At 48.3% G+C, this 18,725-nt stretch overlaps 1 protein-coding gene across 1 annotated transcript in view; it reads right to left on the bottom strand.

Annotated features, from left to right (window-relative positions):
- Positions 1-18,329, bottom strand: part of HTT (huntingtin) — a 127,945-nt gene extending 109,616 nt beyond the window's left edge. Inside the window, exons 1-2 of the mRNA XM_061145410.1 lie at positions 17,969-18,329; positions 1,878-1,961 (exon numbers count right to left, since the gene is read on the bottom strand). Of these exons, the coding sequence (XP_061001393.1) occupies positions 1,878-1,961; positions 17,969-18,189 (305 nt within the window). The 5' untranslated portion in view covers positions 18,190-18,329. The remainder of the gene's footprint in view (positions 1-1,877; positions 1,962-17,968) is intronic.
- Positions 18,330-18,725: the final 396 nt, after the last annotated feature.

Genomic DNA, 18,725 nt, shown 5'->3' with positions numbered 1-18,725 from the left:
GGTTCTTTGATCTGATGCAACCAAAGACAACCTCTCTGGGTCCAAAAAGTATCCCACTAATATGATCCTACATAGAACAAGCAGCGTAAAGACCATTAGCATTACTCCATAAAAACAGAACAGACACGAATGTAGGAACTATTAACAGCTATTACCATGATTTACAATGGCAAACTGAGCCACAAGCCAGTCTTAACATTTCTCAACGTACTTCCCAGGTGGTGCTAGTGGTAAAGAATCTGCCTGCCAGTGCAGAAGACACAAGAGATGCAGGTTCAATTCCTAGGTGGGAAAGATCCACTGGAGGAGGGAAATGGCATCTACTCCAGTATTCCTGCCTGAAAAATTACATGGAAAAGAGGAGCCTGGTGGGCTGCAGTCCATGGAGTTGCAAAGAGTCAAACGTGACTGAGCAATTGAACACACACTCACACACACACACACACACACACGTGTGAATCTAAGCCAACATTCCATCAATTCCATTGGGAATTATCAAGAAACAAACTAAACATAAAGCATGAAGCACTCAGAATGGAAAAGGTCTATTTTCTGGGTCCATAAGGTTTCAATGTGGTGTTGCTTCCTGGGACCCGGATTCTGGAAGTCAGATGAGCGCAGCTGTGCTAAGGCAGCGGCAGGCCCCAGGGGTCTGCCAGGCGTCCCCACAAGAGTAACGGCGTGTGCGGGACAGCGTGCACCACCAGCGGACAATTTCTGCCTCGCAGGAGCTGATGCGCACTTTCACGCAGCTCTCAACAGCGTCTCACAGGTGTGGCTCCTAAGAGCCCTGGACACTGCGTTTACACATGAAAGACAGGCCACAGCGACTCCGAGATTTGAAGCCAGCTGGCTTATACGGAGTGGAGACAGAATTCAAACCTTTTCCCCTACTTTTACTTAGCACTGCTGTCTATAATAGCACACTAACTTAGAATTTTTGTATTTTTATTTTCAGCACATATTTTCACCTGTCACTTCATTTCTTCCCACAGTATTTGTACAAATTATAGATAAAAACAATAATCATACACTGTCTTTCCAAATGGCATTGAGTTCAACTAAAATGAAATATTCTGTATGAAATCACTTTGAAAGTATAAAATACAAGTGGCAAGGTGCCACTGAAAATAAATGAATCACCAAATTTCTGTCAGTACAAGAACCACGGTGATTATTCTTAGAGGTTTTTCTAGTAGATTACAGAGAGCCCTTCCCAACAGGAGAGTAACATGGATGATTTACTCCGAGAGAGAGCACTCACTCCAAGAGGAGGACTTCACACGTCCCATCTGAGTGACGGAGTTCAGAAGCCATAAGCACATCTGTTTCCTACTCACTCATTCAGAGACAGGCTTAAAATATCTACCACCCACAGATAAGAGGAACAGTACTCAGACAGACAGACAGCCAAAAGCAAGGAGGATGAGGAGAATCAGCAAAGAAGCAATACAAGAAGGTGCTCCCTGCTCACCCCAGAGGAACGACCGCGCCAGGGAGGTGGGCCTCCGGTCAACGCCCATGACCCCACCGTCCCAAACCTGCTATGAGCAGGGAGCACTCCCACAGGGCGGACAGGGCAGAGGCCGAAGAAAGAGACCCCGGCAATTGGGCGCACTCCTGTTCCTACTACCGCAATAAGTAAGATACAAGCATAGTGTTCGGTTATCCTAATGGTTACAACAACACAGTGTAAGGTTACAAGAAGGAAGTATTACTCAGTACAGTGTCTGGAAATCCTCCGTATCCACGGCCAGAAAGGGGAGGGGTCCCGTCAAGGTTTCAAAACAACTGGGGCAACAAAGAACATTCTAGCCCGTTAAGAATGAAAACACAGAAGTGTTTTATTTTCACTAGAAAGTTCAAAGTGCAGTTACCTGAGAGACTGTGCCACTATGTTTTCACATATTGTCAGACAATGATTCACACGGTCTTTCTTGGTGGCTGAGAGTTCTTTCTTTCTAAAGGGGGAATAAAAAAAGAGTAAAGGCAGTTAGTGTTGTCCGCTCCATCAGTTTCTATGTGGCATGCATTCACTCATTCATTCAACAGAGCTTCTTGACTCCAAGCAGTAAAGCCAGGCAGCCCGTGCCGGGGCAGGGTGCTCTGAGGTCAGAGAGGCGAGCGCGGGCCGAACCCGGGGTTCCCGATAGGGCCGGGCTCCACAGAAAACTCAGGGGGCGTCGCTAACACACCTGCCTTCTCTGCTGTAGAGAAGAGAGACTGCAGCGCCGACAGGGCCCGCCCAGGATCGCGCGGACAGAGGCAGCTTCAGCTCAAGTCAACGTGAAATGCCTCCTCTACACAGCGGCCCCTCGCAAAACCACATGGCCTGACGAGTCAGCCCCACAGGCCTCACACGATTAACTATGAGAAAATGTATTAACACAATGGCTAATTGCTCCTATATCCCCGAATGGCTACAAACAAGTACCCTGCCCAGAGCCTTTCTCAAAAGCCTCCTAGTAAGACTTTTCAGCCCAAATTTTAAAATGGAGACAAACAGACTGCTCAAGAAGATGAGAGAAAAGCTGCTTGCTTCTCACCCAAACCTATGACTTCAGAGGTCTCTGAGGTATTCACCGGAGAAATACAGACGACAGGGATGATCCAAAGAGGAAGCAAAAAATAAATCAGGCTTGATGACCACATCCAAACAAGGATCCGTGTCTGACAGCTACCAGGACATGGTACTAACTGGAAACAGAGACCAGAAGACTACTACGTTTTTGAGGGAATTCTACAAAGAGCACCAAAGAAAGTAAAATACTAACTGACCAACACTTCCATTCAGTCCCTAATGCAACCTCAGGCTCCAAAAGAGTACACGTGAAGGAACAGACTCTTCCAATCGTGCAAACCAAGAAAGACACACCCTCAAAAGGCACTTCAGACACGGCCAGGGAAGAACATGGACAAGGAAGAGTATACAAAGCGGAAAGTCAAGCCTGAACACGAGGCCAAGTCCATGGTGTGCGGAGAGGGGCTCCCGGTGACCAGCCAGCCAGCCTCTCACCACATGGACGGGTGACCATGTCCTGCACTGGTCTCCTTCCTAAAGGAGACTCGCTGATGAGCTGTGCTGTGGGCTGTTAGTCACCACCAAAGTGCCCTGCTTCCCTTCTCAGACACACGCTTCCTGCTGAGAAGTCTCACAGCCCGGCTTCCCTGCAGCCAGGCACAGATGAGTGACTCTGCTCTCGCCGATGAAACAGGAACACACGTAGCAGGTGGAGCTTCTGCCTTGTGGCTTGCCCAGGGCACCACCCCCTCCTTTTGGCTTCCCCCAACTGGAACAGACACTTCTAACACCCAGTTTTTGAACATACAGGCAAAGACAACAAGAAGGCTGCAGAGTGACAGAATGGAAGGAGCCTGGGTCCCGAGTGACCACAGGAGGCAGAGGCCCCTCACCTCCTGCCCTCCTGAGTCACTCGCTTCAGAAGCGCTGGGATGGAAACCCGTGTCCCAGTGGATGGGCAGACAACCGCAGCAGAGTGATGGAGCGCTGCTTGGCAGTGAAAGCAGCAAATGACGGACACACACAAGGATGAGTCTTAATGCATCCGCTTCAAGGTACAGAGGGACGATTCAACTTGTGCCAGTCTTTGCCTTTAAGGGAATGTAAACTGATCTGAAATTTATAGGGGCCTGGCAGGGGAGGAGAGTACACTAAAAAAGGTACTGATGAGTGAACTGGGTTCAAAATTGGGAGAGGAGTACGTCAAGACTATATATTGTCAACCTGCTTATTTAACTTCTATGCAGAGTACATCATGTGAAATATCAGGCTGGATGAAGCACAAACTGGAATCAAGATTGCCAGGAAAAATATAAATAACCTCAGATATGCAGATGACACCAACCTAATTGCAGAAAGTGAAGAGGAACTAAAGAGTCTCATGATGAAGGTGAAAGGGGAGAGTGAAAAGCTGGCTTAAAACTCAACGTTCAAAAAACTAACATCATGGCATCCGGTCCCATCATTTCATGGCAAATAGATGGGGAAAAAATGGAAACAGTGACAGACTTTATTTTCTTGGGCTCCAAAATCAAGGCAGATGGTAACTGCAGCCACAAAATTAAAAGATGCTTGCTCCTTGGAAGAAAAGCTATGACCAACCTAGACAACATATTAAAAAGCAGAGACATTACTTTACCAACAAAGGTCCATCTAGTCAAGGCTATGGTTTTTCCAGTGGTCATGTATGGATAGGAAAGCTGGACCATAAAGAAGGATGAGCGCCAAAGAACTGATGCTTTTGAACTGTGGTGCTGGAGAAGACTCTTGAGAGTCCCTTGGACTGCATGCAAGTAGATCAAACCAGTCAATCCTAAAGGAAGTCAACTCTGAATATTCATTGGAAAGACTGATGCTAAAGCTGCCTTTTCATACTGTTCATGGGTTCTCAAGGCAAGAACACTGAAGCGGTTTGCCATTCCTTTCTCCAGTGGACTACGTTTTATCAGAACTCTCCACCATGACCCATCTGTCTCGGGTGGATCTACACGGCATGACTCATAGTTTCATTGAGTTAGACAAGGATGTGATCCATGTGATCAGACTGGTTAGTTTTCTGTGATTGTGGTTTTCATTCTGTCTGCCCTCTGATGGACAAGGATAAGAGGCTTATGGAAGCTTCCTGATGGGAGAGACTCAGGAAAGATTGGGAAAGACTGAGGGCAGGAGGAGAAGGGGACGACAGAGGATAAGATGTTTGGATGGCATCACCAACTCAACGGACATGGGTTTGAGTAAACTGGGATTTGGTGATGGACAGGGAAGCCTGGCGTGCTGCAGTCCATGGGGTCGCAAAGAGCGGGACACGACTGAGCGACTGAACTGAACTGATGCTGAAGCTCCAATACATTGGCCACATGATGTGAAGAGCTGACTTAAGAAAAGACTGTGATGCTGAGAAAGACTGGAGGCAGGAGGAGAAGAGGGAACAGGATGAGATGGTTGGATGGCGTCATTGACTCAATGGACATGGGTTTGAGCAAACAAACTCTGGGAGATGGTGAAGGCCAGGGAGGACTGGGGTGCTGCAGTCCGTGGGGCTGCAATGAGTCAGACATGACCGAGGGAGTAAACAACAGCAACCATGTATGTGTGTGTACATATGTGTATATCACACCTCAGTGTGAAAAAGAAAGTGCTGTGAGAGTTTAAATGCTCTCTGCTTTGAGCCACCACATTAAAGTCTCAATCACCTAGTTGAAGACCTTAAGTCATTAAGAAAATTAAAGAACACTGACCTCTCCCAACAAGTTAGGAGGCAAACTAACTCTCTTCTGTATGGCTCCCTTCCAAAGTGAAAACCCACCAAAGGCCTTAAATGAGATACATTCACACAAAAGGGTCTCCCAGCTCTATAGGCAGTGGCCCCAGTGTGGGCAGCCTCTTACCCTGGGGTTTGAAATAACTCCTGGGGGGATGGCAATCAGAAAAAGCTGACAAACACTAAAGTCAGTGCACCTCACTACTTATGATGGTCATGGCAGAAAAGCGATCAAAACAAATATGAGCTTTGAAAAGAACTGTGTCTCTGTCCTCATATGTGGACTCAGCCACAAAAATACAGGTAACAAAAATGGTACAGCTCTCTGACCTGCTGCCTGATTGCCTTAAGACCCACATGTGCTGTGCCCGAGGCCCCATTCTAGAACTTGAGTAAAATTTATGAAACGAGCCAAAAATCAAAGACCGAATACCAATCTCACCCACCAAAACAAAAGCACATTCCTGTGCTGTCTGCTTGGGTCCAGCTCCTCCTCTGAGCTCCCTGTGGGGACAGAGACAGACGTGTGTGTGTGTGTGTCGTGTCCGACTCTTTGCAACCCCATGGGCTGTAGCCCGCCAGGTTCCTTTGTCCCTGGGGTTTTCCAGACAAGAATACTGGAGCGGACAGCCATCCCCTGTCTCCAGGGGATCTTCCTGACCCGGGGATCACACCTGCATCTCCCTCTCTTGCATTGCAGGCAGATTCTTTACCACGGAGCCATCGGGGAAGCCTGCCCTATTCCCACAGGGCTCCTGCCCCAGGCCCTGCCGTGATCCGGCACCTGGATCACACTCTTTGGAAGTCACTGTTCCCAACGATTACCTCTCCAGGGGTGACAGACTCACTGAGAAGAAAGGCCACGTCGTGACTCTCACGGGCACGCAGCAGAACACCCACACTGGACAGGTGCTTCACAGACAACAAAGGAGCAGACGACCCCATGGACTTAGTCCAGGGAATTCTCCAGGCCAGAATGCTGGAGTGGGTAGCCGTTCCCTTCTCCAGGGGATCTTCCCAACCCCCAGGCCTCCCACATTGCAGATTCTTTACCAGCTGAGCCACAAGGGAAGCCCAAAGAGTAGGTTAAACACACAATAAAACTGACTCAAAAGTCTTGAGTTGGTCTTACAAACAGGATTCAGAAGATAAATGATAACTATGTTAAACTGGAGTTTCCAAAACCAAGAGATGGAAAGAGAAGTAGAAACAGCAAAGCTTAAAAAAAGAGAGACCGTGAGGAGCAATCCCACACGACTGAGCTCAAGCAGCTTGTGGAGTCCGAGCTGCGGCCCGCAGGCGTGCCCAAGACGTCAGTGCCAGTCCTGACTGCCACAACCTCCCTGCCAGGAGTGAGTGCACGCCCCCTCACGGTCAGCTACAAAGCAAGCACACGGTTCAGATCTCTCTTCTAACTCATCTGAAAGCACTTCCCAGCAATCCACACCGATCTGAGGGGAAAACATCTGCCCTGATGGGATTTTAGTCTTTTCTGCACTCAATAGGTAGCTTAAAATCATAACATTCTTCAGGTAGATGGACAGTCTTCAGTGGTTACTGATCTTATGTTAAAATTCAAACAATAATTACTAGGTGGCACTAGTGGTAAAGAATCTGCCTGTTAACGCAGGAGAAGCAAGAGGTGTGGTTTGATCCCTGGGGAGAGAAGATGCCCTGGAGGAAGAAATGGCAACCACTCCAGTACTCTCGCCTAGGTAACTCCATGGACAGAGGAGCCTGGCGGGCTACAGTCCATGGGGTCACAAAGAGCCAGACACAACTGAGCAGGCACGCACGCGCCTATTTTGGGTGAGGAGCATAAAAACAAACTACCTGAACACGACCTAAATAATTATCCGACAAAATCTCCTCTTTAATCACATTGAAGAATACCACATTTTAAAGTGGGTAAAGTCTGAGGATCAGACTTTATCCTCAGACACCCCGACATAGAGATGTTAGCCAAAAATATCAGAAAACTGGAAAAAAAAAAAAAAATCCATCCAATACCATCCCCTGAAGGATGTCAGGGCAGCAACACAGCTGCAAAAGTAATGAACACGCCCCCACGGTGCAAACACCAGGCAGCTAGCTAACCCGGCCCAGGGCAGCCTGGCCTCAGGCAATTCTCCCAGGTCAGCGCTGGAACCTGCGGGGACTCTGGCCCCTGGAGATACCTCCCTGGTGCCCACCCATCTTATTCTGTGCAGTAAACAACTTGGCGAAACTACAACGATTTCATTCCCCCATGAGATTTAATTAGGTTGTTGAACTAATATGTCAAACTGACTGCTTCTACATAAGGTGTAAGTATGGAAATTAAAGTGATTGAAATGGAACCGCAGGAACTGGATGAACAAGGTGAGAGCTGGAAAAACAGGGTAAGAACTGTCCTGACTTTTCAATCATATAAACTCCACCTTCAAAATCAAAACAAACCACTGCCACCCCCTCTAACTATGTAATGAGGCAACCTGTACATAAACAGACATCCGTAAGGTGGTGGCTGTCGTTCAGTCACTACATTACATCTGACTCTTTACGACCCCATGGACTGCAGCACGCCAGACTTCTCTGTCCTTTACGACCTCCTGGAGTTTGCTCAAACTCATGTCCACTGAGTCGGTGATGCCATCCAACCATCTCATCCTCTGTCGTCCCCTTCTCCTCCTGCCCTCAATCCTGAGCTCCCAGCATCAGGGTCGTTTCCAATGAGTCAGTTCTTCACATCAGGTGGCCAAACTATTGGAGCTTCAGCTTCGGCATCAATCCTTCCAATGAATATTCAGGACTGATTTCCTTTAGGATTGATTGTTTGATCTCCTTGCAATCCAAGGGACTCTCAAGAGTCTTCTCCAACACCACAGTTCAAACACATCAATTCTTCCGCTCTCAGCCTTATGGTCCAGCTCTCACATCTGTACAACTACTAGAAAAACCATAGCTTTGACTAGATGGACCTTTGTCGGCAAAGTAATGTCTCTGCTTTTTAACACACTGTCCAGGTTTTTCATAGCTTTTCTTTCAAGGAGCAAGCATCTTTTAATTTTGTGGCTGCAGCCACCATCTGCAGTGATTTTAGAGTCCAAGAAAATAAAGTCTGTCACTGTTTCCATTGTTTCCCCATCTATTTGCCAAGAAGTGATGGGACCAGATGCCATGATCTGTTTTCTGAATGTTGAGTTTTACACGTACTTTTTCACTCTCCTCTTTCACCTGCATCACAAGGCTCTTTAGTTCCTCTTCCTTTTCTGCCATTACGGTGCTGAGTGAAAGTCACTTAGTTGTGTCCGACTCTTTATGACCCCATGGACTATACAGTCCATGGAATTCTCCAGGCCAGAATACTGCAGTTGGTAGCCTTTCCCTTCTCCAGGGGATCTTCCCAACCCAGGGATCGAACCCAGGTTTCCCACATTGCAGGCAGATTCTTAACCAGCTGAGTTGCCAGGGAAGCCCTTAGGGTGGTTCTCAATCTGCATATCTGAGGTTGTCGGTATTTCTTCTGGCAATCTTGATTCCAGTTTGTGATTCATCCAACCTGGCATTTCTGCATATGTTAAATAAACAGAATAACAATATACAGCCTTGACTTACTCCCTTCCCAATTTTGAACCAGCCCATTGTGCCATGTCCAAGTCTAACTCTTGCTTCTTGACCTGCACATAGGTTTCTTAGGAGGCAGGTCAGGTAGTCTGGTATTCCTATCTCTTTAAGGATTTTCCATAGTTTGTTGTGATCCACACAATCAAAGGCTTTAGTGTAGCCAACGAAACAGATTTTTTTTTTTTTTAATTCCCTTGCTTTCTCTATGATCCAACGAATGTTGGCAATTTGATCTCCGGTTCCTCTGCCTTTTCTAAATCCATCTTGTACACCTGAAGTTCTCAGTTTATGTACTGCTGAAGCCCAGCTTGAAGGATTTTGAGCATTACCTTGCTAGCACATGACATGAGTGCAACTGTACAGTAGGTTGAACATTCTTTGGCATGGCTCTTCTTTGGGATTGGAATGAAAACTGACCTTTCCAATCCCGTGGCCACTGCTGAATTTTCCAAATTTGATGGCATATTGAGTGCAACACTTTAACAGCATCATCTTTTAGGATTTGAAATAGCTCAGCTGGAATTCCATCACCTCCACTAGTTTTGTTTGTAGTAATGTGTCCTAAGGCTCACTTGACTTCACACTCCAGGATGTCTAAGTTTAAGTGAGTGACCACACCATTGTGGTTGTCATCTGTAAGGAGGGACCTAAGAAAATCAAGGTCTCTACATCACAGTAAGTGAAAGTGTTAAGTCACTCAGTTGTGTCCGACTCTGCGACCCCACGGACTGCAGCTGCCAAGGTCCTCTGTCCATGGGATTCTCCAGGCAAGAATACTGGAGTGGGTTGCCATTCCCTTCTCCAGGGGATCTTCCCGACTCAGGGATCAGACTTGGGTTTCCCACATTACAGGCAGATTCTTTACCATCTGAGCTAGCAGGGAAACCGTAGTAGAGCACAGTACAATCAAACTAATTATCGAAGAAATAATTCTGAAAACAGGAATTCAAGGCCTCTCATCTAAACTCGCATTTTTAGAATTATGTTACTTTAAGACAAAGCATGAAAAACCTGATTCCAGGTTGAGGGTGTGCAAGAGAAGACCTGGACCACCTCAGGAACTGAAGACAACCACTCACCTCGCACTTGTCTTTCTGTTCGTGCTCACCGGTCCTTTCACACACACATCCCGAGTCAGCGCCTACACGCCCCACACAGGAGGCGGAGCTGAGGTCCAAAGTGCGGCAGTGAAGGGCCAGGTCTGCCGATTCCTCATCAGCGGCTCTTTAACTCTAGCCAAGTACTAGACTAATGTGAGAGTGCTCCTAGAAGATGAGAACTCCTTGGAAAGATCCTCTTTTCTCAAAGCAGGAACAGAACACCTAAGTCATTTTGGAATTATGTTTCAGATATAATTTTAAAATAAAAGTACTGTTTGAGGGGATTCTCTGGCTTCCCAGTGGTTAGGATTCAGCGCTTTCACAAATGGCAACGGCCTGGGTTCAGTCCCTGGTCGGGGAAATAAGATTCCTCAAGCTGTGCAGTGTGGCCAAAAAAAAAAAGTCCTGTTTGGTTAGGGAAAGCAAGGCCTGATAGTTCCCCACTACACAGTCTATACCACAGAAACAAGCTATTAATGCCTTTCTTACCAGTGATTTAACTGAATACTATAGAAGAAAGTGCAATTCAAAGTCCAATCTGTTACGCTAAGTGAACAAAATCTGACACAAAGGCCCCATGTGAATGATTCCGTTCATGAGAAACATCCAGAACAGGCAGCTCCACAGAGACAGAGGCAGATCAGGGGTTGCCAGGGGCTGGGGGAGGCGAGGGGATGGGGGCGGACTGCTGCAGAGAGGGGCTTTCTTTTTGAGTGACGCAACGTCCCAGAAATTAGAGAGGAGTGATGGTTGCAGAACCTTATGATCGTACTAAAAACCACTAAATTGTACACTTAGAAATGGTGGCTTTTATGATATGTAAATTATAATCTTAATTTCTCTTAAAAATCTGGCTGCAGTCCCAGCAGCCCTCCCTCCTGAGGGGACCACCAGCACTGCCGCCCCGCCGGGCACCAGCCACCCCAGCTCCGGCTTTGAGTCTGTAACAGCGCCTCAGCTGATCTGATTACTTCCAGTCAGCTTCCATTACTTCAATAGCCTCTTTCACTCCTACTCCCTTGTCCACCAGGGTGGCCTTTATTGTTAAAGTTTTTAATGAGGTAATTGCAGATTCATGTGCTATATCATAAGAAATAAACGAAATTCAGGGTACAGTTTCCCCAGTTTCCCCCAAGGGGAACATTTTACAAAACAACCACAGCCAGAACAGAACTCCGGAATAGTGCCAGTGACCTTCAGATTTCCGGTTTTACTCGTCTGTGCGAATCTATGTGGCCCTACACAGTTTCTCAGATGTGTTCGTTTTTGTGTCTCTGCCAAGTCACGAGAGGGGACACTCACATTCACCACGGGGATCCCTGAGCTGCCCTTCAGAACCACACCCACGCCCTCGCCCCCCGCCCTGCCCCCGACCCCGGCAACCACTCCTACAACTGTGTCATTCAAAGACGTTATAGAAGTACAATAAAAAAAAAAAAATCAAAAAAAAAAAAAAAAGAAGTAGAATCAGACAGTATGTAGGGCTTCCCTTGTGGCTCAGCTGGTAAAGAATCCACCTGCAATGGGGGAGACCTGGGTTCGATCCCTGAGTTGGGAAGACCCCCTGGAGAAGGGAAAGGCTTCCCACTCCAGTATTCCGGTCTGGAGAATTCCATGGACTGTATAGTCCATGGGGTCACAAAGAGTCGGACACGACTGAGCAACTTTCACGCTCACTTCTCAAACAGTGAGAAGTGTTTGAGGATTGAGAAGTGTCTCAATCCTCACCTTTGGGGATTGGCTGTTTTCACTAGCACAATCTCCTTAAGATTCACCTTAGCTGTTACCTGTGTTATCAGGAGCTTGTTCCTTTTTCTACTCCTCAGAAGTCTAACCAAAAGCACCAATTCTTCTGCGGTCAGCTTTTGTAGTCCAACTCTCACATCCATATATGACCACTGGAAAAACCATAGCTTTGACTAGATGGACCTCTATTGACAAAGTATTGTCTCTGTTTTTTAATACGCTGTCTAGGTTGGTCATAACTTTCCTTCCAAGGAGTATATGTCTTTTAATTTCATGGCTGCAGTCACCATCTGCAGTGATTTTGGAACCCCAAAAAATAAAGTCAGCCACTGTTTCCACTGTTTCCCTATCTACTTGCCATGAAGTGATGGGAGTCGGTGCTGGACAGGGAAGCCTGGCGTGCTGCAGTTCACGGGGTCGCCAAGAGTCAGACATGACTGAGCGACTGAACTGAACTGAGTCTAACCAATAACCTGTTGAAAGACATCTAAGTGGATTCTGGTTTGGAGCTACTTAATGAGTTAAGCTGCTACAAACACTTGTGCACAGATTTGTATAAACACACGTTTTCACTTCTCTGGGACAAACTCCCAGGAGTGCTACGGCTGGATCACACAGTAATCGAAAGTTCAGTTCTATAAGAAACTGCCGTAAACTGTTTTCCAGAGTAGCTCTCCCCTTTCTAAGTCCCACCAGTGACGACAAAGTGACCCAGTTTCTTTCGCACCAGCATCTGGCAGTGGCTGAGCATCATAAACTACATCACTCGTTTGACAACACAAGTGTGCATCTGGGCAGGGGAATATCCTGAGTCCTCAGACTGGGGCACGGAGCCTTCCGGGCTGCCCCTCCCCTCCCCGCCTCCTCACGCTCCTCCCTCAGACACCCGCGCAGCCCGCTCCCTCCCTGCACTTCACACCCTAAGCCACACCCCACAGCCCCGCTCCCCCAAATTGTCTCGTGTTTCTCCATGGGATTTATCACCAGCCCTTGGTCACCGCTGTAACCCAAGGGCCCACAACAGGGTCTGGCACGCAACAGGCGCCTGGCTGAAAGGAGTCCTTCCGGGTCGCGGCGTCCAGTCCCCATGTAAGGCCCCGGCCCCAGCAGCCGGGGCTCTTAATGCCACCACAGCTCCTTGGGCAGTGTTACAACCTACTTACAGCCACACAAACGCCCCACGGCCGAGGACAGAGAAACCATGCCGCCTCAGCTACAGCTGCACCGTGAGCACCGTTAAGTCTTCCCTCCCAAATGCAGATGGCATTATTGTATTAATTATATTTTATATTATACTATAACATCAGAGAGATAGGACCTGATCATCGACAGCGGAGCTTCTCAAGCCTTATGTGCACATAAACTGCTCACAAACCTTGTTAAAATGCAGACTCTTGACTCAGTAGGTCTAAGGTCGGGCAGAGATTCTGTACTTCTTATACCCTCCCAAGTGATACTGAATTGCTGGCCCTGAAACCACACGCTGAGCAGCAAGGATCCGTGGCAAGTCTTGTCTGTGGTTTACTGAGTGGCGGGCTCACTTGCAGGGACCACAGGCAATAGGGTGGGGCCTCTGAATGTGGACAGCACTGGAAAGACCTCTGCCTTTACACTTCTGTGAGTCCTCTTTTAAAAAGAAATTCTACAGTATTGCATAGACAACCAGTAAGAATTACATGTACTGCTATGAAACAACATCTTTGATATATTGCTAAGTGAAAAAATATAGTGAGCAAAAAAAAAAAAAAGACTTGTACATGCACTAAAACGTCAGAGAAAGGAAACTTAATTGTTATTTTCAGAGAATAAGGCTAGGACAGCCAGGGAGGAAGTCTTGCTTGTCATCTTCTGTGCTAGCTGAAGATGCTGTTACAATGTATGTGTGTAATTTTTATAATTTTTTAAACTAGTTAAGAAAAAGCAACCGAAGAAGAAACGCTTCCCCAAAGTGGTGTCAGCATATCTAATCCGGGATGGGGGGCAAACCAGAGCCTGCCTGTCCTGGACAGTCTAAGTGTTCTTACATTTTTTAATGGTTGACCAAAAAAAAAAAAACCAACCAAAACAAAACATCAAAGAATAATATTTTATGACATGGGAAAGTTAGACACAAAATTCAAAGTTCCACGTCATTAACAAAATCTTGTTGGAACAGAGGCACACTTGTTCATCTCCCTGGAGCTTCTGGCTGCTCTGATCCACAGTGGCAGAGCTGAACGGCAGCTAGAGATGTGCTCGCAAAGCCTGGAACACTGACTGTCTGACCACATGCATAAAGGGTGGGCCAGTGTTCAAGAATCAGAAGACTTCATGTTGATGAGACATCAATACTCTCCGAGTTGATCCACAGATTCCAAACAATCCCCATCAGAGAATCCCGGCTGGCTTCCTCACGGAAACAATCTGCTCTTACAGTTTAAATGGAAACGCAAGGGGCCCAGAGTAGCCAAAACTATCTTGAAAAGAATAAAGTTGGAGGACTCACATGTCACTTGAAATTGCGATATAAAATTAACAGAAATCAAGACTGTATGGGGGGGTGGGGAAGACCCTCCCTGGTGGTCCAGTGGTTAAAAATCCGCCTTGTAACGCAAAGGACACCAGTTCAATCCCTGGCTTGGGAAGATCCCACATGCTTCAGAGCAACTAAGCCCATGCACCACAACTCCTAAAGCCCGCACACCGCAGGGCAGAGTAGTCCCCACTCCCTGCAACCAGAGAAAAGCCCGGATGCAGCAACAAAGACCCACCACAGCCAAAGATAAACACATCTTAAAAATATTTTTTTAAAAAGCCTGTCTGGGGGGAACTTCCCTGGCGCTTCAGTGGTTGGACTCCATTCTTTCACCGTCGGGGGCCTGGGTTCTGTCCCTGGTCAGGGAACTGGGACCCCACAAGCTATGCAGTGCAGGGAAAAAAAGTGAGGGGACAACCCAAGAGAGGGAGTATCATTTCACAAATCGTGTATCTGACAAGGGTCTGTTACTAAGAATATTATGAAGAACTGTCACAATTCAACAATAAAAAGACAATTCAACTTAAAAAATGGGAAAGAATGAGGACAGGGACTTACAAGTTAAGTACAAAAAAAAAAGCTGGGTACCAATCATTGTGGAACTTCCTCACATTGACCTCTTTCTGTCTTATAATAAACTCTTACCTGTTTAAGTTACTGCAGAAGAGTTTTCTGCTATTTGCAGTTGAATGTAACCCTAAACGATAACACCAACTATGGCTAAACCATGCTCAGCAGAGAAGAACAAGTCCTGTTGGTTTTACCTTCAAAATTCAGCCATTTCCCACCTTGCCACTGCCAAAAGCCTGACAGAATTCACCACCATCATCTCTCACCTGATTACGTCACCAACTTCCTAACTGGCTTCCTGCTGCTGCCCAGACTCTCCGCCAACTCAGTTCTCAGCCAGTATTCATTTTAAAACAGAACTCAAATCCTCCCCTCCTCTGACCAAACCCTCCAATGACTTCCCACCTCACTTAGAGTAAATGCCACAGTCTTTACTCCATCTGGAAGGGATTACTGATCTGGCGAGGCACTCTCTCTACCTCTTTGACCTCAGCTCCCACTGAGAGTCTCCTCTCCCGAATTCAAAAGGCCACACCGACCACCTTGCCAGTCCTCTTCAGGAAGTCTGGACCTGCTCCCTAGGCCTGGTCTTTACTCAAAAGCCACCAGCTCAGTGGCCCTTCCCTGGACATCCTATCTAAAAACCGTCATTACCTTATTAAGCCTGACACTTCCTAGACCCCTTCCCTGTTTTGCTGTCATTCCTCCTCCATTTATCGCTATCTAACATACTATGTATTTTACTTATGTACCCTGTTTACAGTCTATGTCCCTCACTAAAATGTGAGCTTCATGAGGGCAGAGCTTTATCTGTTCAAGGCTGTAGCACTGCACCTATTTAGGAACTGGCTGGCACTCGTTAGATGTTCAGCAAATAATTAAAGTCAGGGAAAAACTAGGAGGGAATATGAAGGAGAGTGAAAAAGTGCCAAAGGAGAGTAAAAAAGTGCCAAAGGCCAATGCCAACTGCCTCATAATTGCAGTGAGGACCCTGCCAAGCTCTGGTACTTCCCTGCACGCCAGCCTTCTATTGACTGTAGCCGGTACCGTGCAGAACCCCTGCATCCACACGCTGAGCCCCGAGTGGGCACTCAGATCCTTCCTTGGAGCCTAGGCTCAGCTGGTGCCACTGCAGTCCCACAGAGAGCAAGAACCATAGAGACAGAACAGCTCCTTTCTCACTGCTTTTGGCCGATCTTATCGTGGGGAAGGGATTTTTCAGCTGAAACACATGAACAGAAATGCTAAGATCCAAATTTGTAGGCAGGGAGTTTGTTACTCAAAATTAATGAATATTTGCTTTCTCAACAGCCAAGTACATAAAAATATATTTATGCATTTTATAACTATAATTAAGCCAAATGTAGTTGGTTTCAGAGCATGCTAAGAACCTTTCAAAGCTGCTATTCTGAAATATTTCTGTTTTTAAAAAATTTAAAGTCTATCCATATATATACACAAGTTATACCAGGTAGGATACACAAGGAAGAAGTGTAACAGTGCTTGCCTCTGGGAACAGAGTGAGGTACTCAGGAGAAAGGAACAGAAGAGAGACATTTTAATTACCTGTCTGCAATTTAGGAATTTGTATCATGTTAATGTATTGTTTATGCAAAGATGACAGACTAAATACTTTGTCAAGCTGGCTTAAGAAAGAAATCTCTTCACATCCATATTTTGAAGACGATACCATATTCAGGTTCTGTCAAATCAGCATAAGAAACAGAAAGTATAATTTTAGAGTGGCCAAGTGCCGGAACAGCAGACAGGGATGGCAGTGAGACCTTCCTTCCCACCCAGAGCCCTGCCTAGCGCTTCCTGTTTGTATACAAGAGCCACCAGATGCCGAGATGCATGAATTTCTCTGACTTCTACCTCCAAGGAGAAGCACTATGCTAAGTCTGGAATGGGTCACAGTTATTTGCTGCAAAGAAAAGTCAAGTCGTTAAAAAAAGATTTTCTTTTTTCTCAAAGTATCCAAACAGGTTTTTCACCTTTTAGCAGAAAAAGTGCTTTACTGCTACATTTTAACAGATAAGCCAAAATGACTCCCCAAATACTCATTTCCTGATTAAACCTCAGGACACAGCAAGGAATGGTATCAGAAACAAAGATGAAAACATTACTAAAAATGAATCCACAATGTTAATTAAGGGGAACTTCTTAAAGGGGCTGCTTCCCAAAAACTGTCCTCATTAAATGCCTTCTTGTACAAATCCAGATGAGAAATAAAATGCCCGCACGTGAAAGGCCTGAACTGTAGCAGGGCCTCTGCGGAAGACCCAAGACTTCAGGGAAAAGTACTCGGGTTCTGTAAGAAGGTGACATCAAATGGTCTCTCTTCTATTTCGAAAATTTCTCTAGCACAAGCAGCCGAACAGTACCAGGATGTCTGCGACAGGAGACTGTCCGCAGACACCCATCCAGGTTCTGGACAGTATGACTGCGACGCACGTGAAATGTACATTACTCGCCCGGGCGATTAACCTCTCCCTCAGCAAGACGTGACTGACTTCCAATGGCAGACAAGCAATAAACTTCAGTCCACTCTTTCCAGTATTGAAGTCCGTTGTATGTGTTGTACTGTGTTGTATTAACACGGTCTCCTGTGTTAATAACAACCATCTAGGTTAAGTTAACACTTACGGGGCGACCACCGCTCATTTAAGGGGCCTGCAGGCCGATTTGAACTGAGACAAGCCGGTCTCTTCCCGACACTTCATTCTTCTGCTGCGACCCGCGAACTAAACGAAAAGCCCTGAGGCTGCTGGAAGACAGGCCCGACTGACTCCCAGGCTGTTTAAAGGGGGCCCCGCCAGAGGCTCCCCATTGGACCGCGCGCGCTCCCCCGCCCTCCAGTCCGACGTCCCCGGGCATGAGGTCACTACTGTCCCCGCATCACTCGGGCTCCAAATTCCCGGCTCTTCGCGGAGTGCCCAGCTCCCGCGCAGCCCTGCTCCCCTCAGAGCAGGAGAGGGGGCGCTGGACGCGGCCTCGGCTCGGCCGAGTCCTGCTCACAACGCAACCCTGGTTCCTCCCCAAACTGGGCAGCTGGGAGGGCAGATGGCCGGGGCCGCCTCCGTGCCTCCGCGGGAGGCTTGCGAAGGCCGAGGAGGGCTGGGGCCGAGCTGCGGCGGGTCAGCACTCACGGTCGGTGCAGTGGCTCCTCGGCTGCGGCCGGGCCAGGCGGCGGCGGCGGCGGCGGCGGCGGCGGCGGGGGCGGCTGAGGCGGCGGCGGCGCCTGCGGCGGCGGCTGAGGGGGCTGAGGCGGCTGAGGCGGCGGCGCAGGCTGCTGCTGCTGCTGCTGCTGCTGCTGCTGGAAGGATTTGAGGGACTCGAAGGCCTTCATCAGCTTCTCCAGGGTCGCCATGGCGGCCTGCCGCCCCGCGGGGACAGAGCCCGCAGCCCTCGGGCTGGCTCGCGGCGCCGCTCAGCAGCGTAGCAATGAATGAGGCTCAGGACCGAGGGCAGGAACGGAACCCAGGCGCTCGGCCATCTTGGGTCTGTCCCGGCAGCCCCCTCGGCCTGACGCCCCGCGACGCTCCGCCGTCGGGCAGGGCGGGGCCAGGCCGGCGGGATTGACGGTCGGAGGCGGCGGCCTCCGCCAATGGCCAGACGCGGCGCCCGCCCGGCTCTCCTCGCCCGCCGTCTCGCCTTCTGGAGCCGCCGAGTCCACGGACATCAGCGCGCTCCTCCCAGGAGAGAACTAGGGGCGCGGCGCGGAGAGGGCGGGGCGCGGAGCGCGGCGAGGCGGGTCACGGTGCGGTGGGGGCGGGGCGAGGAAGGGGGCGGGGCGCGGAGGGGCGGGGCGCCGCCGTGAGGGGTGGGGCGAGGCGAGGGGCGGGGCGAGGCGAGGGGCGGGCCGCGGCGGTTGTGAGCCTCCGGCTCGCTGACTGAGAACCCGCT

This window comes from Dama dama, chromosome 6 (assembly GCF_033118175.1).
Source record: "Dama dama isolate Ldn47 chromosome 6, ASM3311817v1, whole genome shotgun sequence".
Lineage (NCBI taxonomy): Eukaryota > Metazoa > Chordata > Mammalia > Artiodactyla > Cervidae > Dama > Dama dama.
Note: the sequence above shows the minus strand (reverse complement) of the source record. Positions and strands in the feature narration are given on the sequence as shown.